Source organism: Dioscorea cayenensis, chromosome 2, assembly GCF_009730915.1.
Source record: "Dioscorea cayenensis subsp. rotundata cultivar TDr96_F1 chromosome 2, TDr96_F1_v2_PseudoChromosome.rev07_lg8_w22 25.fasta, whole genome shotgun sequence".
NCBI lineage: Eukaryota > Viridiplantae > Streptophyta > Magnoliopsida > Dioscoreales > Dioscoreaceae > Dioscorea > Dioscorea cayenensis.
Window position 1 is genome coordinate 3,789,232 of NC_052472.1, and position 24,449 is coordinate 3,813,680.

Below are 24,449 nucleotides of genomic sequence, written 5' to 3' on the forward strand. Positions count from 1 at the left end.
GGTTCCATAGATCAAAATGTGACCATTCTCTATTTATAAAATCTCATGGTAATATTTTCATTGCTTTAATTGTTTATGTGGATGACATAGTGATAGCCAATAATGGCAATGTTGATGTGGAAGATGTAAAGAAAGTACTGAAAAGGATATTCAAAATGAAGGACTTGTAGGCCTTCCGGTATTTTCTTGGGTTATAAGTAGCAAGATCTAGTACGAGAATCTCACTCTGCCAGAGGAAATACGCACTTGACATGTTGACAGAAGCTATGGTTACATTGGGAGTAAACCCTCCTCCATTCCTATGGAACCAAATATGAAGATCTTGTAGGATGATGGAGAACTTATTGGTGATCCCACATCTTATTGGAGTATGATTTGGAAACTATTGTATTTAACTGTAATAAGGTTAGATCTTTATCAATGAGAAATTGCATTACGTACTCTTGTTATTGGTAGTTTGACTAGCTCTTCATTCCTCCATAGTGATAATTTAGAGCCAGTTGAAAATTCTCGGAGTTCATTCTAGAGGGTTTGAGATGGGTATAGTATGTGTTAACATCGAGGGATCATTGCACAAGGCTTTTGAAGTTGTTGTTTGATCTAAAAAGGCATGCGTACGCAACGATCGCATCATACTGGCTCATTACAGTGGCCCAGATGAGAGCTCTTCACCAAGTAGTGAGAGTTCGATTCTTGGCTGAGAGTACATTTCTGGGAGATGTGACAGTGGTTGTGTGCGGGTGGTCCCAACACCCATGTGTGCAGGGCCCCATCCCTGCTTGCTCCACCGAGGCTTGTGCACGCCCCTGATTGACTAGCAGGGCCTTCGGGCTGTATGTTCTTCTTGTAAAAAAAAGACGCATAGGCATTGTTTGGTTAAAATCCGTCTCTCAAATCTATCCAAAATGTTTGGGCAATATCAAAGTACAATAAGCTATCAACGATTTCCTTAGAACTAGCGTTCAAGAGCCATGATGTCACCATGCTCGTTACGCCTTCACTAGATTTCGGTGACACCTTCCTTCTGGTATGGTTGTACAATGGTGTTGCCAATGAACCCGAGTTTGTTTTTGGCGTTAATAGCTATTTGTTTAGCGTTGGGCCCATGTATTATAATTGGGGCAAGTGAGCATATGAGAGATGAAGATTAATCCTGGATGATCTCCACTGTATAGGAAGAAAGGACTTTAAGAATTTTTGATGGTTTTTGTTGATGGTCACTGCCATTGTAAACTTCTAATAATTAAATTGACAGAAAAAACAGAAGGTATAACTTTGATATTTATTACAAGGAGAGAATGAAAAAAAAGTGATTAGGAAATAACAAAAAAAAATGACTACAATAATTGAAACATACTAACAGAAAAGATTGTAATATATATATATATATATACATTAATTTTTAATATTGTTATGACCTCATTGTAATAGAAAATGTTCTTATCATTAGAAAATCATACAATTTTTCCAGTATTAATTCTAGATAATAAATAAATAAATAAATAAATAAATATTATTATGCTACATAAAAATTCTACACATTTTATCAAAAAAGAACAAAAATTGTTAATATTAGGCTAGCCGAATAAATGATGCATTCATTCTCACGGGAGTTTAGTGTTCAAATCTCACCCAATACATTATAATTAAAAATATATTATGTGCAAGGGGTGAAGGTTCTCCGATTTATAGGGTCCCATAAAAGAGGCCCTTATGTGAGAGCAGTTTTGCAGTTCAAATCCCATGCTTTCGAGTGAGGATGCACGGTCAGACAAATGTGCGTAAGCCTGTAATTATCGTATTTGTAAAAAAATTAAAAGCATTAGCAAAAATTCCAACCGGGGAGGAGGGGAAGTACAGAACGAATGGATTGAGGGTTTGAGATCGAACGAAAGACTCTCTCTTCGAGCAAAGCATTGCAGTCATCCATGGCGATCAACTCCATGGTCTTCGCCATCTCCCGCCCTCCACTACTCCCCTTCCCCTCCTCCCCAGCACGTTTCAAGGTACTACTCTCTCTCTCTCATTCTCTCTGCATCTCTTTCTTGCTTGATTTGCAATGGTTTTTTCGTCAACTAACCCTAGTTGTTCTGATAGAGGGCTGTAAGAGTGCCCTTCAGGTGCTCCACTGAGCCTTCCCCGCAAGTAGATTCAGCCTCTGCTCGTGAGACTTCTTTGGATGCTAAGGCCCCCGAAAAGGCTTCTCTTTTAGGGAATTCTGCAGCTATTTTGCGTGCGGGTCTCGGAGGTCTAGGGCTTCTTGAGACTGGGTATCTTACGTACTTGAAGCTCACTAATTCTGAGGCTTTTTGCCCTGTTGGAGGAGGGAGCTGTAGTGATGTTCTTAACAGTGATTATTCCTCCATTTTCGGTAATTACGCTTGGTGCTGTTTGAATTTGTTGCTTTGTTTCTATTATTTGATTTAGGATTTGTTTGATTGTGAAATATATATATACGTGTGTGCCATTGGCAAACTTAAATATGTTGCACGTTGCTTGTCTCAAGTATACTTTATTTTGGATAACTATGTGACTGTTCTTCAACCCTGCATGTGGAAATGATAATTTCAAACTAAATTTGATGTTCTGATATCGTGTTTTGTTGTTTGAATCTGGGAAGAAGTCCTCTCATATGTTCTCATGCTTTTATAGTATATTGACTAAATGCATTGCTATGCTCAGGTTGGAACGGCCACCAGCCTTTGCATCATACAGAAGCCCTTTTGGGCAGGATCCCGGAAAGTGTCCAGCTTTTTAAGCTTTGATATTTCATTAATACATGAACATTTTTCATATGACTGAGGATGACAATTACCTGGCTTTGATAACTTGTCGAGTCCAATATTTGTCCTTGCTGAATTGTGGTTCTTTCAGCTATTACTTTGCTACTGTTGTGATCAATGGCTTGTACGTTTCTGTTCTTAGGAAAATGAAAGACAAGAATGGAATCTAGATTATTATTGTAATGCTGCTGGGACCCTTACTCATGTATACTATGCCTTAGTTGTGTATCCTATGCGTAAGGAGAACCTATAAGACAATTTTCATGGATCTTATTGATGGGGACCTAAACTTGAATTTACAGAGGCACTGGACTAAATGGCAACTAATAGTTGACATTTTCTTCCATGACAAAAGCCAGTTGGAGAAACATGTTGGTTGATATCTGATTTAATACTGTACTATTGCAACTTTTTTCTCTTACTGTACTGTACGAGAATACATTATTAATTGTACAAGCTGCAAGCAGTGATAGCAGAATGATTAAAAAATTCTTCTTTTTTTTTGTTGACAGATCTGGGCTATTTACTAATATCATTTGCCTAGTCAACTGTGATTACCAGTGATTATTATCCAGATTTCAAATACCTTGATACATGCACAACTTAGAATAATGAAAAATATTTGCTTATTTATTTTTATTGTTTGTTGCTATTGTGAAAATCTTTAATCTTAGTGCTGATGAATGTAGTGATCCGATAGAATATGAGCGTGAGATATGATTAATGTTCCTTCATTGAGCCATTTTACTATCTACGGATGGAATTTACAACATTTGGCAAGCTGTTTCCTGTTTCCTGTTAAACTATTTAATCTACATTGATAATAGAGAACATTGCACTAGCGCTATAGGTTAAATTCTCTATGCATCACTTGTTTTGTGACTATACCCTAAGTAAGCCCATTTTACTTGGAAAAAGGAATGGAATTGTGTACTTTTTACCAGAAGGAAAGTTAGACACAGTGCTAGTTTTCCTAGTGTTATTCAAAATTGTTTTTCTTTAATTAGGGATTAATTTGATATAGTCTTAATAGTTCCACATCAGTTACAAAAATATTTGTTTACCTGAATACGCAAACCTCGGTTTGTAAACCTATTAACCTAAGTTTTTAGGATAAATTGAGCTCATATAACATAGTATTAGAGCCAATGCAGTGTTGCTAGTAAAATTTGCCTAGCTCATGTCGAGTTACTAGTTAAAGATCCTATTCGCCTAAGCTTTTAAGCTGGATCAAGGCCATCTGACAGTAAATGAGAGTAGGGAGGGAAAAAATTTATTAGTTTTTCACAAAAGAGTTATATCTCCTTTTCTATTTAGCTTTACATTTCAAAATTTTTAATAGTAGATTAGATGAGAAATGCCCTATTGTTGCTATGAGATCATTGTCATTTGATGTTAATGGACTCTAATTTTGAAGATCCTAATAGATTTGTTACTTCCCCTTGTGAAAGATAGGCATCCAGGCTTTTGAATATCCTTTACTTATGCAATTTCATGTTTAGTGGTGCCTTGTGGGATCTTTGAAGTTGTTGCTATGAGATTATTGCCAGTTGATGTGAATGGACACTAATTTTGGAGATCCTAATAGATTTGTCACTTCTCCTTGTGAAGGATAGGCATCCAGACTTTTGAATATCTTTTACCAATGCAATTTCATGTTTTAGTGGTGGCATCTGGAAGTTCTTAAAATATATTAAACCAAAGAAGAAATGATTATATTCCCTAGAGTTTGAGGAATTTACCCAAGAGCAAGAGACAATTGTGTAATGTGATTGCCAAGTTAAACAAATGAGTCTCTCAACTTGCTATTGTGTTGATATTCATTTATAAATATCTTCTATTCTTTATTATAGGCAAATTGCTTGTATTCTGCTAGACTTGGACATGCAATCAACTTAAGGGTGCATTTCGTTCCATCAAAAGTTGAAATCCATCTAAGTCACTTTACAAGGGCTTGAGCCATTACTATGATGGATGTTTTTGAAGAGACTTGCAGCCCTCTTGTCTTGTTGAAACTCTCTTTAGTTTATTTCTTATGAAATAATTATATATGGGTTCAATCTTGGTGAAATGGGCCATATGGCCATATACTTTGTCTTTTTTCAACAACTCCTTTGAAAGGAACTATCATGCGATTGTCATTTTATTTATATTCGTTGAGGCAGATGGTGATTCTTTATGTGAATAACTGATTACTGACTGGATAGATACTTAAAACAGTTGTCTTGGATGAGAGTTCCTCATTAACTTTCATATTGCATATTCCAGGAATCCCTCTTCCTTTAGTTGGCATGGTTGCCTATGGTTTGGTTACATTGCTCTCTCTGCATCAGATTAGAAAAGATTTGCTTTCTGGACTGGGTGAAGCTGATGCTCGCCTTCTGTTACTTGGAACATCAACATCAATGGCAGCAGCAAGTGGTTATTTTCTGTATATTTTAAGCACAAAGCTGGCTGGAACTTCCTGCTCATACTGTATCCTTTCTGCCATTCTGTCTTTTGGCATATCCTTCATCACTTTAAAGGTGCATTCTGTTATTTATTTCATGTTATAAAATAATTGTTACTTGCAAGGCATTCATTTTGCTTATATGTCTAATGGTAGGATATAGGCATGAAAGAAGTACGAAAGGTACTTGGACTGCAATTAGCTGTTGCAGGTGCTGTTATTGCTGCTTTAAGTTATTCATACACAACTGCTGCACCTCAATTTCTAGGGTAAGCGTTTGGATTTCAATTATTATTTTCAAACCATGAATGGCCTATAAATTTTTGTTTTACTGTTATTTCAATGGCATGCTGTTTAGGTAATTATTGTCAATTTGCTTGCTTATATAAGCATAGCAGTCATTTTATGTTCAATGATAATTAGTTAGCTGAGGATTTCCATTTAGGACGTAAATATGAATAAGCGATCTGATTTGGGTGAATGGTCAGAAACTGGATGTGGGTGGTTATACTACCTTGGAGTCATCTACTTTAATCCAAGAATGCACATAGTTCATGCCTTTGTGTTGACTGTTTAGTTGCATGTCAGATAAATTTGTTTAGAAATAGGCTATTTGGTTGCATTAGATTGGTTTTTTTCTGCTTGCAAATATATTGTACGAAATTATGAAGTTGTTTATATACCGTACAAGAGTTAAAATGATACTTTCAGACCTCATAACTAACCCAGTTGAATTTATTATGTATACAAAGTAAGATACAGAGGTTGTATATTTACTCTTAAATATGGCAGATACCAAATAAAGTTATTTCCAGCCAAGCTTAAACAGGTGTTCTAAGTCTGATCTTGGTTCGAGATATATTTGAGCTAAGTATTTAATCTTGAGCTAGGCTTTGTATATTAGATAATCAAGTGAGTCTTGGGCTTTAATCAGGCTAAGCTTTAGCTGCTCTAAAGCATATCTCTATCTGTTTGACTCCTCCTGCATTGCTGATGCAAAATTTTGGAGAAAAGCCCTAACTCTTATTTGTTGGACAAGTAAAGTACAATGCTGTCAGTTGGTAAAATCTCCCCTTGATTCAGTAGAATGCTTTTGTTGATTGTGTGAATTTCAAGTGGACCCATGTTTATTTACATTTGGGTTTTTTTGTTTTGGCATGAACATAAATTTTATGATGGAACATTGCTTATTCCTTACAGATATTCATGTCATTTGTTTGAAAACTTATGTGTTGTTTTGAAAGCCTCTGACTATTAACGTCTTACAACAATAGGTTGTATACTCTTAGCATTAGAGGGAAATAGGAGATGATTGTTTTTTGCTTTCCCATACTATTCATCTAGATGATGAAATTGTTCAATTAAATTTTGTTTCTAGCTTTGCATTTTTTAGACATTTTTCTGGTCTGTGACCAACAACTTGATCTGCAACTTATCAGTAATGCCATTTCAATATCTTCTTTTGGCAAAAGATTCATTACATTTGATTTTACATGTCGTTGTTTGATTAATGATTAGTTTCTGTTGGCCATTTGTTATGGAGAAAGTGTTCACTTGTTCATGCCTTTTGAATTCATGCAGCTCAAATGAGGTTGAACTGGAACCATTTAAAACAGAAATAACAAGTAAATCAACTCCATGGGCTATTTCTCTTGCAGAGCACCTGCACTCAATTGGTGCTAAGATGTATGGAGCTTTTTGGTGTACTCATTGTCAAGAGCAGAAACAGGTTATCTTGTCCATAATCTTCATTATCTACATTCTTATAGAAAAGAATTAATTATTACAAGGTGTTTAATTTTGACATTTTCTTCAACTATTGCCTTTGGAAGTAAATTCCAGTTCATGATGTAGTTTCTCTTGTTCACCTTGCTTAAAATTTTTAATTTCTATAGTATGCATACTTCATTTTAGGAGGGAGCAAATCATATTTATTACGTCGGCCGTAAACCACCAGCATTCTTTCATCCATGAGCAATAAGAATTATTTTTTGTATATGTATGCGGAATTAATAAATACTGGCTAGTGTCCAAACTGAAGTCCTCTGAGTGGTCATAGCATAGAATTTCAAATCACTTTTCTGGACTATGCTAGGAGATGCTAGATGATTACTGACTGGGAGACAATTAGTGGCTTGTAAGGAATCTCTTCTACATAAATTGTTTAAAACTGAACTTGTTGAATTGAATATTTTGTTCAAACAAAAGAAAATTGATAAATAAACCATAGCAAATCTGAGTGGCGGCTTTGAACTGAAAAGGCTATTATAATTGCCTAGACTTCTGTATTTAACTGATTGTTCTGGACCATTTCTTACAGTACAGTTTTTGTCCTTGTATTAATGGGCCCTCTTAATCAAGAATATCATGGATTGAATGTTAGAAATTGTGGGATTTTTATTAATTTGAATAATCTAGAAGCATCTGCAGAAGACAAATTCCCATCCTCTAATTCAGGATTTAACAGAGAAAGAAGGGTGGGAATGTCTTCATCCTTGTGAAGTCTTAAACTATTGCACTGCTGTTCAATCTTTATTCAGTTCAATTGGGTTTAACTAACATCAAACCCAAGCCACCATCATCCAAGTACCAATTAAGCATGGTTGCATCAATTTGACCTACTTGAAAGGTGGTAGAGGGGGTCACAACTGGAAGAGACTGGGACTCTAGGCCTTATAATATTAGCATATTTATTAAATGACAAAGCTCTGAACTTATCTGCTGAAGCTGGCAATATTGATGCTCTCATGGGATCAGAGTGAGTTTGATCAAGCTCAATTCTTATTCAGTAAGGCAGAAGTGAAGCTATACAACCCAACTCTTGATATCATGTGGAATGCAAATTAAACATAGCAACAACCAAAGGAAAATTGCTCATAATTAACTGATGGTTCTAGATACTCAAAAGCAGCCTTTTAATTTACAATAGATGCGACCACATTTTATTTTAAAGAGAACAAAATGATTAGGGTTACCAACATGACCTCAGGATTTATTATTACCTTATCATACCATATCAGATTAAACACCTAATAAGTGATAATATGTAATATCTCTAGATCATTGACATTATAATACTGCTGCTGCACAACCAAGATTTGTTCCACATTGGTTAATTTGATAAATATGAATATGAATATATAGGCTAGGTCTCTCATACTATCAGCTTAACCTTTTGGGTTGATTTGAACCCAAATAATATGTTTGGTTCACTAGATACCTCTGATCACTCACATGGTTCTATAAAAATAGAGTAATTTTACCTGTTCTACAAGGAATTTACTATTTTAATTTGGGAATTGAACTTAAATCGAAATACTATGTTGTGATCATTTACTTATAATATATTGTAGAATACAATATCAAAATGAGATCATGGCCAAGGAGTTGGACTTTGGAAAAGATCTCTTAAAAAGTGCAGGCTTGCCGATGTTTGTTGTCACTGTGGATTAAGCTAGTATTGAGTTAAAGTTTAGTGCCAGTGCTTCCAAGTTTATTAAATTTATAAATGCTCTTTGAACTTGCAGCGGAGAAGCAGAGAAAACTAAGGTTTAATAGGAGTAAAGAGTGCCAATGGGCGAAATTCAGGTAGAATTTTGCGCAAATCAACATATGGATTTACTTAGCAGCGAAACTTGATTCTCTAGTTATGTAACCAATCGCCACCCAATTTCTATGACTATCCTCCACTGTTCATAACTAGTATTTATCTTTTTCATTTATTTGAACATTCCAAAATTTTGAGACTTAGTAAACAGTTGTCCTAATTTTCTGGAGTTTTGGAACTTCTGAAAAAATAAGAATAGTTTATCATTATCCTCCCTTTTTCTTGATATAGTGGAGAGATGGTCAAAACCTGAAAATCTAGATCCAATAAAGGCATTATGATCAGAACCAGTTTGAAATATTTTATATAAGTATTGGATTAGTTTCTTGGAGTTGGAACTGACTCCCAATTTCATTACAGTAACTGGGAACAGGTTCATTATTCCTTTGGTTTCTCTAAGTGAAAATTTGTCTATTTTGGCCCCTGATCGGAGCAATTTACTTGTTTTGTCTTCTCGAACTGACATGGCTTCATGCATCGTATGCCACATCTTGCACATCAGCTGCCACACTAGCGGTAGCCAGTTAGCTGTCAAAATGTTGAGAGAAAAGATGGCCCTCATTTAGGTGGCCGTTAGTGGCTTTAAACCCTAGTAAATTGTCAAAACAACAAATTTCATTATGTTAATGATTTAAAGTTTAGATAGCAAAACCGGAAGAAAATGCTAAGTGCATAGAAGAAATGGCATGAAAGCAGTTGAGTTGTTCTTAAAGCATTTCTTTGATGACTGCTGGGGGATTAAAGCTGATGGAGAGAAAATTTGTGATAAGTAATTTCAACTACCTGTTGGCTTAAGGTACAAGAATAGGCAGGCATAATTCGGATTCTTTCAGCAATTTTGTTTCTGCTAATATTGTTGGAAATAAGGGGTTGATGTCTAACAAATTTGACAAAAATTTGGCTGCTACTTCGCAAGGTTTCTATGAATATTGTCAATAATATACTTGAAAAGCTTATCTACGGTTTTGCTTAGTTAGAAACGAAGTATGATCCACTAATCATGACAGTGGAGTGAGCTTCTAGCTAATATTTAACCTGTTATATGGAATTCTGTATAATGGATGGTACGTCTTTGGGTGTATAATTTTGGCATATTATGATCGGTAACTCATTTATGTTCGTGCTACTGTATGAATCATAATAAACTTCCCTTTTCATGGCCATTGACGCAGATGTTTGGAAAGGAAGCTGCCAAAATAATAGACTATGTCGAATGCTATCCAGATGGAATTGGAAAAGGCAGAAAAATTGCTTTCGAATGTATATTGGCTGGAGTCGAAGGCTTCCCCACATGGATTATTAATGACCAGGTATGGGCCTACTTCGCAAATTGCTTCTTTTTGAGTATTTGTACTTGAAGTTGAATCAGCAGGAATAACAAACCACCACATTGTTAATTATTGTTAGTCAAACATTACGAAAATCACAAGACTTCACCTGAAATCTACATTGATGTCTTTAGCATTCAATGACTTGTGTACTATGTGAAAAAAAGAAAAAGAAAACTCTAGTTGCATCTTCTATGATCATGTTTAGACCTAATTGCAAACAACTCAATCCTTTTCTTTCCCATTTTTTTTCTTAAATTTTTTTTATTTTGTGTGTTTTCCAGCATATAGATGGAGAGCGAGAATTGAAGGATCTTGCAGAGGTATCAGGATTTGTTCTTGCAGATTCTCAACGGTCGTAGGGAATGTACTAAAGCAGCCAGTGAGCTGGAGCAAGACAGATCACAAATAGAGCAGATTAAGTGAGTCGATTATCAACATTGCTAGCTAATTTATGTAGCATTCCACTTAAAATACATCACATTGCAGTGGCATCATGATCAAGAATTGGACCACAGGGATACGAGAAAGATCGGCTAATGGGAGGTTACATCTCTAGTTTGTACAAGGGAATTTAAAAGAGGATGAGAGATTTGGTAGTGTTGTTTGTAATAAGAAGCACATGGCTTTGAATTTTGCTTCAATCTTTATTGTAGGTAGTAGTGATACACAATGATCCTCAATTGTCAAACTTGAATGGTAGCCAGCATCCAGCTTGAGGGTGAAGACAATTTTTTATGTATTTATTTATTATTATTTATTTATTTGTAAATAAAATGGATGAATCACTCATTTAATGTCAGAAAAATTTATATTAATTTTTAAATTATAGTAAAAAAAATTATCATTTTTCTAATGAAAAGCGGTGATAAAGTGTAAAAACACACTGTCTAAAGAAATTTTTATGTTTGTTATAAAACTAAGGAAAATATGGGTTCATATTCCAAGTGCTGTGCTAAAAACATAGGTTGGCTGGTGAGAGCCATCTTGCCCTGTTTGTACTTAAAATTCAACGTTGATTATAATTTTTGTAAGGTTTAATTAATAAATTTTATTAATTAATATTTTAAACCATTAATGTCATTCATTTATAAGTCCGATTGAGTCACAATAACCAAAATTTTTATTTATTTATTTATGATTTAATTACCACATGTCCCTATAATTATGTATTAGGTACAATTAAGTCTATATTAGTCAAATTAGGTCATTGTAAATTATAAAAGAAATTAAACCTATACAGTAATTAAACCTTTAAACCTTTATCAAAAATTTAATAAAACACTCCCAATATAAACCTTTTATCAGAAATTTAATAAGACACTCCCAATATCATTAGAGTTTGCACTCTATTAAGACACAATGATAATAAACCCAGAATTATTGAATAAAATTATTTCCAAAATCATTTATAAAACTATTAACTTAAGAATATAGAAGTAAATCTTACCAATTAAAACACTTAAATAAAGTCACCTTTATAGCTTTTTATCAGAACTTGATAAATAAACCACAAAATAAAATCAAGTAAAAAAAAACAAAAAAAATTTAATAAATTTAAAGAATTGATGGGCTTTACCCTGGGTTAGAGGGAGCCCTTCCAGAAATTCTCGAAGGCACAGGGTTGAACCCAGTGCCAAAGAGGGGGTTTGGAAATAGTTTTCAACCAGCAATTGACGCGCCTCGGTTATAACCTCACTAGCTGCGTCATTGCCCCAAGCGCAAAGATGCTTCTATTGGGTAGCCTAGGACTCTATTTTATACACTTTCCCTAGCGCCTCCTTCTTCTTTACTGGCCGATGTGGGACTAAAACTCTCCCTTTCTTCTTCTATTTATATATCTTAACTTCAATTTATAAATATCACCTCATGGTTTCCTCTAATTACATAATTATCCTTTCACCTTATGCACAAGCAGTCTTCATTTTACTTACATAGAATTTACTATTATTATTATTATTATTATTATTATTATTATTATTATTATTATTGATTTTTTTTTTCCTTATAGAGTGAGTAATAATTATTAAGGAAAAATATATAAAAAAAAAATTTTATGGTTTCCGAGATTTGCAAAATAAAGAATGTGAATTTTTTTTTTCTATCTATGATGTGTGTTTTGCCAGATTTGTAAAAAAGGAAAAAATATTACCAAGTCAACAACGGTGTAAACTCAAAGAGGCAAAATCTTCATTTCATTTAGAAACTAACTTATATGACATAATAATATACATATTTTTTAAGTTTATTAATTTCTTCCAAAATTCTATTAAATAAAAAAAATTTAAATTCTAAAAATTAAACAAACTCATGTTAAAAAAAAATCATATTTTTGTGCCACTTAGCGGTTTTTTACATAAATGGATAATTTTGCCCTTATAAAAAATGACAAACTTAACATCATTAACGATTTTTCCTCTTTTTGCAAATTGAGAAACCACATATTATAAAATAAATAAATAAACGCATTCCTTATTTTGCAAATCTCGAAAAATACAAGTTTTTTTTTTTGTACTTTTCCCTAATTATTATTATTAAAATTCAAAAATAGTAGAATAAATAAAAAAGATAAATATAAAATTTGATTGTAATTTATGATAAATAGCTTTAAATTATCTAATACTATTTTGGACCTTGGATATGCTTAAAATTAAGTTGGGTCGAATGTGATATTAGTATGGCAGGTCGTTCACATCATCTTCACCTAAGCGCCTTGTTAAGGTGTTTGTTTCATGCATGTTGACTTCATCACCTCTTGTCCATTGCGCCATTGCACCTCAGTCGTGTCACGAACATCATCCGTGTCACTTGTGTTCATCACCTACATCACTTTGTATGGCCCACACTCTAGATCAGGTGTAGCTTTCGGACTTAATTAATTATCTTTCTTTTTAATAGCGATTAGATTTTTTGTGCCTTCTCCACTAGTTGTTAGTGGCAAATGGTCTTCCCTCTTCACTATGAGCATGATCTTATGGTTTACCTACATTTATAAAAAAAAAAATTAAAAAAAAATTTGCATGCTTTGGAATATATTCTGTAATGAGAGCAGTTGAAGTATTTTTCTCCTTCTAAACATTATATGAAGTCAGCTGTTTTAGTTTTTATTACAACAAATGCATAATTTCCTATAAAACAAAAAGTTTTAAAATAATTATTAAATTGACACTTTACCAATTAAAGGACGAGGATAACTAAATAGGCACATATATTGAACTACTTCATTAGATATTAATTGTTATCTTATTTGACAAATACATAGACACGTATCCATCTCTTACAACCTTCAAATACTCATCTCCAAACCAAACCTAGAAACAACACAATCAACACTAAAAATATTTGAAGTTTGAAACTTCTTAGCACCTCCCATTATTGGCATCGCAGCCCCCATCTTGACTCTACTTCTATATCCACTTGCATAAGTTTGTCCCAAAACACCATTTACATCACCACTAAGTGACTCAAACTTGAAACCAAGTTCCAAGTGAGCATAACAGTTGCCGTCTTCACTAATATCATAACCATGAACTCTTGATTCCTCCATTGTAATTGGCACAACTCTCACCTTCATTTTCATCACCTCTAAAACCTCAACCTCTACTACATTCGTCATCGCGGTCCTCTTGACGATAATTCCCGCTTTCGGGGACCGCCATTCCTGGCTTTCGCCGAAGGGAATTTGTACATCTCCTTCATCAAAATGCATCAACATGTTATCATTTGTGTCATGCCAATGTGTGACATTTTTGGCTCCTATGTACAATTTATGTTGTTTGTAAAGAAGGGCAATGGCTTGCACCCAAGTGAAGTCCCTCCCTTTTTTGCTCTTCTTGCCAATGAAGTGTGCATTGATGTGGATTTTAGGGTCTGAGATGAGGCAGAAGTCCTTGTCCTTCTTCCCATGGAAATAGAACATGACTCCATCGCCTCCGATGAATCTTGGGTCTTGACATATAGCTCCTGGCTTGTCGCATGCTAGACACAAAAATATCGGTTATAGATAATAATATTAATATCAAATCATATTTGTTAAATAAATAAGTATCGATTTGAATGTATAGAATTATGTTTTTCTTAAAAAAAAATTACAAGCTAACTATTAAATTATAATAATAGCTCACAGTCCATCAGGCATCAGCGTATAGAGTCAAAAATGGATGGATAACAAAAGGAATAGAGAAAACAATATATTTAAATAATTAAATTATATTACAATAAATTCTTTGTTCTTGTATATAAGACATGGATTTTTTTTTTTATGAAATACGATAAACGTGTGTCAAGGATGTATATAAATATGGAGTAAGCTCAACAAGTAACGGTGCTCTCAACTTACATGGGCTTTGAGTAAATATTTACCCTACATAAAATATTCAATACCAATAAACAAAAAGACTGTTGATATAAGACATGAATTTTTTATCATGTAGAGTTTCTTTATAATTTAATGTGGAATGCTACCTTAATAATGATATTGCCCTATAAAAAAATATCCTAATATCTAATATATCACTGACTATATGTAATTACTATATATATTTTAATATTTGGGTTATTAAATAATTTATATGGATCATTCTCATCATTTGGTCCAAGGTCCACGGGTTAACCCAATGCCAGCCCAACACCACCCTAAGTCTGATCTAAAGTTGATCTAGAGTTAATATTTGATGGACTAGTCCAAGCCCGATCCCATACAAATCATGAATTGGATATAGATATCATTTTTAAGTGATGAGTCTGCTCGTGGGCTAGATCTTTTGGACTTTTTTTGGACTGATCGAAATGGTCGACCCATGAGCCGACCAATTGGATTTATTATTAAATATTTTTTAAAAAAAAAATTAAATATTAAAAATATTAAAAATTAAAAATAACAATAAATTAAACAAGTTGGTTTTTGCCTACTTGGATCATGGGGAAAAGAGCTACTTGAGATACACTAACTATTCTAGATTTTGATAATAGCATCAGAAACGGTTTTAGTGCAGGTGGTAGAGTTTTATGAGAGATGAGCAGTTTAGCACCATCAATAGTTGAAACACTAATATGCCTTAAAGATTGGGAGTTGCAAGTAAAAAATGCATGAAGCATAAAAAATTGAAACATTGAAGGAAGGAAGAAATGAAAAAAATTAAACTCATGTAGAATGTAATTTAAGAATTGTAGTTTAAGTTTTTCTTTTTATAATTTTTATTTATTGTATTATTATAAGTTAAAATAATGTATACGATTGACAAATGAATGGGGGCCAACCTAGTTGAGATGTACGCATATTGTAGTGATACAATATTTTTCTCGAGTAAAAAAATGTAATAATGCTAATCAGATAATTAAATTATTAATTATTATTTTTATTTTACTTTTTTATTTTACTTTTTTATTTTTAAATCATCACAAAGTTTAATTAAGTTAAAAAAGAAAATAACAACAAGCCAATTCAAGCCCAATCCAACTGGCCTGATTTTAGCCCGATCCAATAATTAATCCAAAGAGCCAAGCCCATAAACTGAGCCATGGGATTCATATTTTTAAGTTGGGACATTCTAGTCCAGACTAAATTATTTACGAGGCACGTCGGATCTGGGTTTGGGTTGTTAAAAACTTATGACAGTATTAGATAAACAATGATCATCTAAAAACTCCAATGTTTCAATTAACGGGCTATATGTTAAAAGATAAAAGTCCTAATAATCCTATATTAGCTAATATGATATTGACTGTCCAAACCAAGTATTGAGAGAGAGTCAAACCCTCAACCTTTCATATAAAAATCAAATACTTTAATTGTTTGGCTATTGTAACGATGTAACGATAACTATATACACTAATTATTAATACACCACATCAAATTATTAATTAAATATTAATATTATTAATATATCATATAGTTTGGTAAAAGAAAGGAAAAATAGAGCAAAGATGATCATTGCTAAAATTAATAAGTTGGTATTTCAAAATCAAGGATCGAGGGTTGGATACTTTGACTTATCCGTACATTTATGCGAGGGAGGGGAGAGACACATACCACAATAAGGTTTGCAAGCCTTGCACTCAATCTCACAAAGCTTAGGGCAACCGGGAGGACATGCAAGAGGGATCCCATAACACTTTCCATAGTATGGGTCTTTGCAAGCTGCTTTGCTAGCAATCCACTAAGACAACAAGAAAACAACAACTAAGAACAAAGAGAGATATCAATGTGTGCATCTTTATGGCTTATTTCTCTTCTAATTAACTATAGAAAACATCTCTTTTATAGAACTTTTGCTGCATAATTTATCTCACAAATTGTTAAAGCAGTGGGTGAAGGATTCCTAACTAATGTTATTATTCAAAGGATGATAGTCAACTAAGCACAAGATTAGCATCATTAAGTTTTTTTCTCTTAATTTTATAATATTAGATATGTGTCGAGTAAAGCCATAAAACAAAAGTGAAATTTATCAACGGAAAAAAAAAACTCAGAAATTTAGTTGGTTTGGCTTGGTTTAATTTAGTTTTAAAAAGTATTCAATTAATTTCACTAAGGTTTCTAATAAATTTGGGTTTTAGGTGAGGATGCCTAACTAATGGTATTATTCAAAGAGTAAGCCAACTAGGCACAAGATTGGTATTATTTAAAAAGTATCAGAAGTAAAACTATTCTAAAATTGTTATATAGTTAAAAATAAAAAGTAAAAAAAATAAAATAAAATCTCTTGCGGATCTTCATAAATTTCACAAGACCAAGGAGTGATTGTAATTTTTTTTTGGTACTCTGGACCTACTTCAGAAATCTATATCTAAAGAAAATTCCAAAATATACTTGGTCCGTATGCCAAAGTATGTATACATTTTGAGTAATGTAGACTCTAATGGTATTCTTGGCGAAACGTTAACCGCATCACTTGTGGGAGTCTGAGGGTGCGAACACCTAGGCGAGGGTCTCACTAGAAAGAAAATTTTCATTTTAGACCCAGGTCCGTGTGTGAAGTTTTGGCCTACACTCATCAAATAAAATATTAAGATATGTTTAAATATGTCATAGTTAGAATATTGGTGAGATGGTTGACATGGATGAATCATAAAAAATAACTTGTGATGGCTTTATTACTTGTAGGTGTGGTGTAATAATCTAAATTTTTTGAACACATTTATATCCTTCGAGTTTTTTTTTGTTATACACTTGTAATGAGTGGAATGGAATGGAGTGGAAGAGTAATGAGAATGAGGAGAATTGAAAAAGGAATGTGAATGAAAACTTTGTTTAGTTGGAAGGATTGGAGAGATAGTTTAGTAGGAATGACCCGAATGGGAAAAAGTGTAAAAAAGTGTGATAAAATAACTTTTATGCCCTTTATAAAAATGAGTTATGAAAATTATATTTTAAATAAATATTTAAGTATTTATGTAAATTAATTATGATAAATAAATATTTAATTTTAATAAGTCACAAAATTACTAAAATTTTTGTTAATATCAGTAATTAGTGAGTAATTAATTATAATAAATAGATAATTATCAATTTAAATATATTTTTAAATAAATATATTATGAACCATAATAATTATCTTTTTAGCCATTCATATTAATTAATGTACAAATTTGTTGTTAATATTATGATAAATAAATAATTAATAGATTTAAATAACTAATTACAATCATCATTCAAACGTACAAACATTAAAATATTTATAATCATCCGATCAAATTACAACAAAATCATGCAACATTTATTCAACATATATACAAACATTCAAATATTCTTAACCATCCAATCAAATTACAACAAACATCATTCAACATTCATTCAACGTACAAACATCAAAATATTTTATAACCATCCGATCAAATCACAATAAAATCATGCAACATGGTCATTTGATCAAGGGCACTATGGTCATTTTGCATGTCAGTAATGAAGAATCCACCCCATTTTTTAGGTCATTGAGAATACCCCATCATAACCCCTTCACTCCTTCCTCAATACTCTTTCCACTCCCATTACTCTACATCCAAACAAATCCTTACCCAATATAAGGAGTCATTTCCATTCCACTCTTCCAAACCAAACACCCCTAATAGGTTTGAGTGACATTACACAAGCTAGTTGAGGGAGGTGAGCTTAAAGATCATATAAATGAAGATAAATTATCATTTTTTTTAATTTTAAATAAATTAAAAATTTACAATGTGTTATTTTTTTATTTTTATTTTTAAATGTGGGGGCTGTCTAGGGTATTAGAAAATTTAGGATACTTAAGGCAGATTGGAACTTAAGACCTAAAAGTCATTTTTAATTAAACAAAAAGCAACAAAACAAATAAGGTATATATGTTAAAGAAATTGATAGAAAGTAATAGCTAAATAAAACATACACCAAATTAATATTACAGTAGCATGAATACCTCTGCTTAGACTACAGGTTTCTAATAATGAGAATTATTAAAAATTAAATTTTTAAAAATAAAACCACTTAACAAAAAAAAATGAACAGAAAAAACTAACCAAATATTAATATTATTATTAGATAAATTTAATAAAACAATAAAAAATAATATAGTATATAAACAAAAAAACTAAAAAAATCATATATATAGATATGGAAAACAATAAAAAATTAAAATAAAAACACAATACATCTATTTATTTTATTGTTTCAAAATTAAAATACAAAAAATCATGTCTATGTTTGTAGGTTTTTTTTAATATTGTATTTTTTAAAATTATTTACCAAAATGAGTAATTTTAAATTAATTACTAGCAAAAAGTACCTTGCATGGTACTGTTTTTTTGCACACGGGTTATTATTAGATTTTTTTTTTAATTTTATAATAGTTTTTTATATGATATTTACATTTGCAACGTTATAAATTTTTTAAATTAATTTTTTTTTCACAACTCTATTTAAATTTTTGCCATGGTTTTTTTATATAATATTTTACATTTTAGTCATTATAATTTTTTTAAAATTAAAATTTTTTCTCACAACTCTATTTAAAATTTATAATGGTTTTTTAATATAATATTTTACGTTTAAGCCCTTGTATTTTTTTTTTTAATTTAAATTCTTTCTGACAACCCTATTAAATTTGTCAATAATTTCCTTCTCATAAACCTACAATCATCATAAATTTAATTGAAATTATTATGGTCAAATCTGTAATCACAGAGAATTCCTTCATGGTAGAAGAATTGTCTCTACCACAGCATGGCAGTGTGGATAGTACCTACCGCATTGATCTGAGGGCACGATGGTGTGGTGAGTTTCAAACACTTCATTTTCCTTGGCGCCATGTTATTGTGGCATGTGCTTCCATCCATCTACAATGGCAGGAATTCGTGGATAATGTTTACAGGCTTGAAACTATGTATACCGTAAAGAATTTTAAATAGTGGCCAATGAGGGGTACTAGACTCCTTACAGTGGTCCATGTCTACGTCCTGACATTACAATGCGAAGACCTTTAAAAGGGCGTCCCAAATCTACAAGAATTCGTAATGAAATGAATATAAGAGAAGTCGATCAGTGGAAGCGTTGTGGTTTATGTCGAAATGAAGGTCATAGTCGTCGGAATTGTCTCAATGCACCTGGTCCAAGTAGTTGTTCTTAATATATGATTGTCGTAATCTTTTTATAATATATGTTATCCTTTTCATCCATTTAGCGTATGATATGTGCTTTTTTTATTAAAAATGATATATGTTAGAAAAAATTAAATTAAGAAAAATATAAGGACTTAAATTTAAAATATTATATTAAAAAACCATTGTAAATTTTAAATAGGGTTGTGAGAAAAAATTTTAATTTTTAAAAAAATGTATAAGGACTAAAACATAAAATATTATATAAAAAAGCCATTGTAAAATTTAAATAGAGTTGTGAAAAAAATTAATTTAAAAAATTTATAAGGTTGTAAATATCATATAAAAAACTATTATAAAATTAAAAAATAATAATAATAACCCATGTGTAAAAAAGTACAATGCAAGTACCATACATAGTAATTTTTTCGCATTTTGATAATTAATTTAAAAAATACTTATTTTCATAAATAATTTGAAAAAATGCAATATTTAAAAAAAAGCCTATGTTTGTAAGTATATGAAGACAATAAAAACCAATAAAATTTAAAAAATAAGTATATAATATAATATTATATTATATCTATATTATATTAATATTATATATGTATTGAGAGCTGTGGATGATGAGTGGTGTGGGACCCACTCAAATTAAAAAAACAAACAAGCAAATGACAACATGAGAAGAATTTAGGTACTATTAAGTAAGATTAATATTATGTATATATTTTATATATTGTTGAGTTGTTAATTAATCACAATTAACTGAATATTTCCTTTGGAGGAAAATGAGAGCATAATTTGAATGTTTTTTTTTTAAAGATTTGTTCAATAAGAATCCCACAAGACCAGAAATCACACCATATTTTGTATGTTCTTAAGAGAAAATATAACATTTTAAATGGTTATATTTTATTTTTTTAGTTTTTATTTTTATAAAATAAAAGTATGGGTGTAGATATATTAATTAATACTTATTTCCACCTCAAAATATAAATAAAAAAATAAAAAAATAATATTATTGTCCTTGTTATAAGATTATTGTTAAAAAATCCACAACTTTACCCACATATTAATAACCAAAGAATTCAATTTTTTTTCTTCTCCCACAAGTGCTTGACATTTAAAAATGTTAATTTTTTTTTTTATAAAAATTCTTATAAAAATTTTGGTTTTTTAAAAATTAGAATATGATTTTTTTTTTTAAGAAACATCAAAGAGTCACCTGATAGGACCACTTCTAAAAACACAAATTAAAAATTTTCTGTATAAATGATTACTAACATGTGTTAACATCACATTAATATTATTATCAAAGGTTGCATAGATTTTAGTAATAAAGAAATAAATACCGAGTTTATATTATCACACAACATTTTGATTTTTGTTAAACTAAAATGTGCATCGTACTGAAAAATAAATTTATTTTTAATCCATAAACTTTATTTCAATATTTATTTTTGATAAATAATAATTAATTAATTAATTAATTAATTAATTAAAAGTTTTATAATTTTTTTAAAAGTATTTATATGTTAATGTATAGTTTAGTTTGTAAAAATTAAATTTTAAACAATAAATATTTAAAAAAAATCTACTAAAAATGTAATTTTATATATTATATAAATTAATGTGTAAAAAATCATAAACTAAAAACATAGATATTTTAAAAAATATTACATAAAGTAATTTATAAAATATTAATAAATCAAATAATAAATTTTTGATAATTTTTTTAAAAAAAATATGTTTTAGATTTTTTTGTTAACAAAAGGAATAAACGTTGTATAGATTAGGATCATGTCATGCAGCTCAAATTTAATCATCCAATCCACGCAATCGCATGCTAAAAACGAAAAGTTTGGACTACTGAATCTATACCCGCAAACCAACGTCGACTTTATTACTACTATTATTTTTTTAATAAGTTTTTGAACTAAAAGATCTTGCTTATTAGGGTTATGAGCTCTTTGCTTGTTTTAGACTATATCTATTAATTTGTAAAAAAAATAAATAATAATAAAAACATAGAGAGAGAGAAAAAAGATAGATATATATATATTTAAAGAGAGAGAGAGGGAGACTAAAAAACTAATGAGAGAGAGAGAGAGAGAGAGAGAGAGAGAGAGAGAGAGAGAGTGTGTGTGAGTGATAGTGTGTGTGTGTGTGTGTGTGTGTGTGTGTGTGGAAAAAGGGATAGAGAGGGGGCGAGCCAAGGATCAAAGGGAAGAGGGGGTCCGCCCCTCGGGTCATAAGTTATTTTGAAAACTTTAAAAAAACATATATTTGGGATTAAGAGAAAATATATAAAATAACTGCAAGCCATTTAGATTACTTTTTATATGCATAATCATTTATTTTATTTAAAACAGAAATGCTGTAGGATATTGTAATGTATTTTGATTGGTCTTCCAAAAAATAAAGGTAAAAATTATTATTATTATTATTATTATTATTATTATTATTATTATTATTGACAAACTAACATTTATTGTTTTTTTTAATGTGATCCAGGAAATATAATATGAATGGTGGGCTTAATTTTTTAGTCCAAAATACCATATATATATATATATATATATATATATATATATTGAGAGAGAGAGAGAGAGATAAGATTGACTTTTATTATAATATATTAAAATATAAAACTACTTAACTCACTTCTAAAACATTAAAAAAACAAATTGCTATTTTAGAGATAATTTACACTAAAATAAATAAATTATTAATTTCTTTTTAACAAAATGTGGACAAATTACGTGCAATATTAATCCATTAATATATTTATATCCTCACTCTATGTAAATTTATGTTCAAACTTGCTTTCTTAATAATACACAAATATCTCATATAAGAGACTAAGTATCGGTTAACCAAAATATCTTTGGCTATTACATTTCATATGTTAAAAATATAAGAAAATAAAAATTAACATTAGAAGAAGGACATGGGCCATAGGTATTTATTGTTTTCTAACATTCAATATTTTTGAGCAGCTAACATTTTCATGTTTTCTTTTAAAGCGCTTTTAGGAAATAAAAAAATAGACAGTAAAGTAAGGGTTAGTTTTTCAAACCAAAATACCATTTGAACTAATTTCAAAAAACAAAACAAAATACCATTTGAACTTTATATATATATATAAGAATTGACTTTTATGGTAATTTATTTAAATATAAAACCACTTAACTCATTTCTAAAGCATTAATAAAAACACCTCTTATTATTTCTAGAGACAACTTACCCTAAAATAATAAATAAATAAATAAATTTAATATTTTAAAATTTTTAAAAATTCATGTACTTGCTCAAATATTTTAAGAAAATCCTTTGTACCCAATATGATAGTAATCCCAAACTTGTTTACATACAGATTCTGTATAATACTTCAATTTTAAATTATTTTAATAAAAATTTTTGTTTTAAATTATCTGTTATTTCTAAAAATTTTATAAATCAGTAATTAAGTTTTTGTAATTTTACTTTCCTTATTTAATAAAATTTATTTTAAAAAGTATGTATTAATGTGAGTAAACAATCCTAATAAAAATGAAGTAGTTCTTATATATTTTTTAAATTTATCCTTCTCTATAGGATGAGCATTAAATATATAGAAAGAAATATGAACAGAGATAAAGGTAATTTTAGAAAATGAATTAAAATTGTGTATTTAAATTTTGGGAAACCAATTAATTTTTTTGTAAATTTAAAAGATTCAATTATTAAGAATATTTATGTAGGGAACAGAGGAGTATTTAATAGGAGACATCACAATGCTATTCAAAACAAAGCCATTGATATGATTGAGACCATTGTTCTTTATTCTTCACAAGAGATTGAATTTATTGATTGATTTAATTGGAGTTGGAGAGGCAGTTGGGCAGGACTTCAATGCTAGTTAAAATGCTACCAGGGTGTTGTGGAAGCCACATTGCATGATATTTAATGGAGGGTTTTAATTGCTATATGGTTCTAACTTTTCATGCCCTCCCTTTTAATTTCATTCTATTTGTCGTTTTTTTTTTTTACCGAATTTTGATGTTTTATTTATTTATTTTTTTAAATAACTTTTGTAATATAATGACTTGATATATATATATATATATATATATATATATATATATATATATATATTTCCTTGGGTTTTTTTACTTAAGTATTCTAACAAACTTTATTTGATCTTTTTAAAATTTAAATAATCTGTGAAGGATGGATTAGTTTTTTTCTTCTAATCTTACTCTTTATCTTTAATATACTTCTATATTTTAATATATTTATTTTGAAAAATTAAAACACTATGTTAAGAGAATAAAAAGATACTATTAAATTATAAAAAAATTAACGAAATTTTAATGAGTTTTTAAATAAGAGTAAATTTGAAAATTGATACAATTTTTTTTTAAAATTTAAGATAGTAAACTAATTTTAATCAATTTTTTTAAGTGGAGAAGTAAATAGGACTGACGGAGTATATATATATAAATGAAGCCACATAATCCAAGTCTCACACTTTGAATTTCGATAGAAATGAAGTACAACCTTTGTATTATCAAGCAAGATGGCTCACTCCATTATATATTGACTGCACTTAATATACATATTATTAATATAAACTTATTGGTATATATATCAATATTAATATTATATATATTTATATATTAACACCACTTAATAAATTTTTTTGACTTTGAAACCGATTATGTATTTAT

General features: G+C 30.3%; 2 protein-coding genes and 1 non-coding gene across 4 annotated transcripts; 1 reads left to right on the forward strand and 2 right to left on the reverse strand.

Moving 5' to 3' along the window:
• The first annotated feature begins 1,834 nt into the window (after positions 1 to 1,834).
• Positions 1,835 to 10,925, forward strand: LOC120276508 (thiol-disulfide oxidoreductase LTO1). Of its 2 annotated transcripts, XR_005541261.1 has the most exons (8): positions 1,835 to 2,006; positions 2,098 to 2,371; positions 5,052 to 5,308; positions 5,389 to 5,501; positions 6,814 to 6,961; positions 10,012 to 10,149; positions 10,452 to 10,589; positions 10,657 to 10,925. XR_005541261.1 is itself a non-coding variant. In XM_039283270.1 (7 exons), exons 1-7 carry the CDS (start codon positions 1,929 to 1,931, stop codon positions 10,527 to 10,529), a joined length of 1,086 nt encoding a protein of 361 aa, XP_039139204.1. In that variant the 5' UTR covers positions 1,835 to 1,928; the 3' UTR covers positions 10,530 to 10,925. The 2 variants fall into 2 exon arrangements, 1 of the variants encoding a protein (XP_039139204.1); XM_039283270.1 differs by having other exon boundaries at positions 10,452 to 10,925.
• An 813-nt stretch (positions 10,926 to 11,738) lies between these two features.
• On the reverse strand, positions 11,739 to 11,896 carry LOC120282021. The gene has a single exon (XR_005542874.1). It is a non-coding gene; the product is annotated as a U4 spliceosomal RNA (small nuclear RNA).
• Positions 11,897 to 13,453: 1,557 nt separating this feature from the next.
• LOC120271890 lies at positions 13,454 to 19,449 on the reverse strand. The gene is made up of 3 exons (XM_039278576.1): positions 19,387 to 19,449; positions 16,199 to 16,325; positions 13,454 to 14,145 (listed from the first exon to the last, which is right to left on the reverse strand). Exons 1-3 carry the CDS (start codon positions 19,447 to 19,449, stop codon positions 13,454 to 13,456), a joined length of 882 nt encoding a protein of 293 aa, XP_039134510.1.
• Between the last annotated feature and the right edge of the window lie 5,000 nt (positions 19,450 to 24,449).

Coding starts and splice junctions, on each gene's coding strand:
- LOC120276508 (XM_039283270.1), top strand. CDS start 1,929: ATGGCGATCAACTCCATGGTCTTCGCCATCTCCCGCCCTCCACTACTC. Junction 2,007..2,097: donor CCTCCCCAGCACGTTTCAAG/GTACTACTCTCT, acceptor TTGTTCTGATAG/AGGGCTGTAAGAGTGCCCTT. Junction 5,502..6,813: donor GCTGCACCTCAATTTCTAGG/GTAAGCGTTTGG, acceptor GAATTCATGCAG/CTCAAATGAGGTTGAACTGG.
- LOC120271890 (XM_039278576.1), bottom strand. CDS start 19,449: ATGGCGCCAAGGAAAATGAAGTGTTTGAAACTCACCACACCATCGTGC. Junction 16,326..19,386: donor CGTGCCCTCAGATCAATGCG/GTAGGTACTATC, acceptor TTGTTGTCTTAG/TGGATTGCTAGCAAAGCAGC. Junction 14,146..16,198: donor GGCTTGCAAACCTTATTGTG/GTATGTGTCTCT, acceptor TTTTGTGTCTAG/CATGCGACAAGCCAGGAGCT.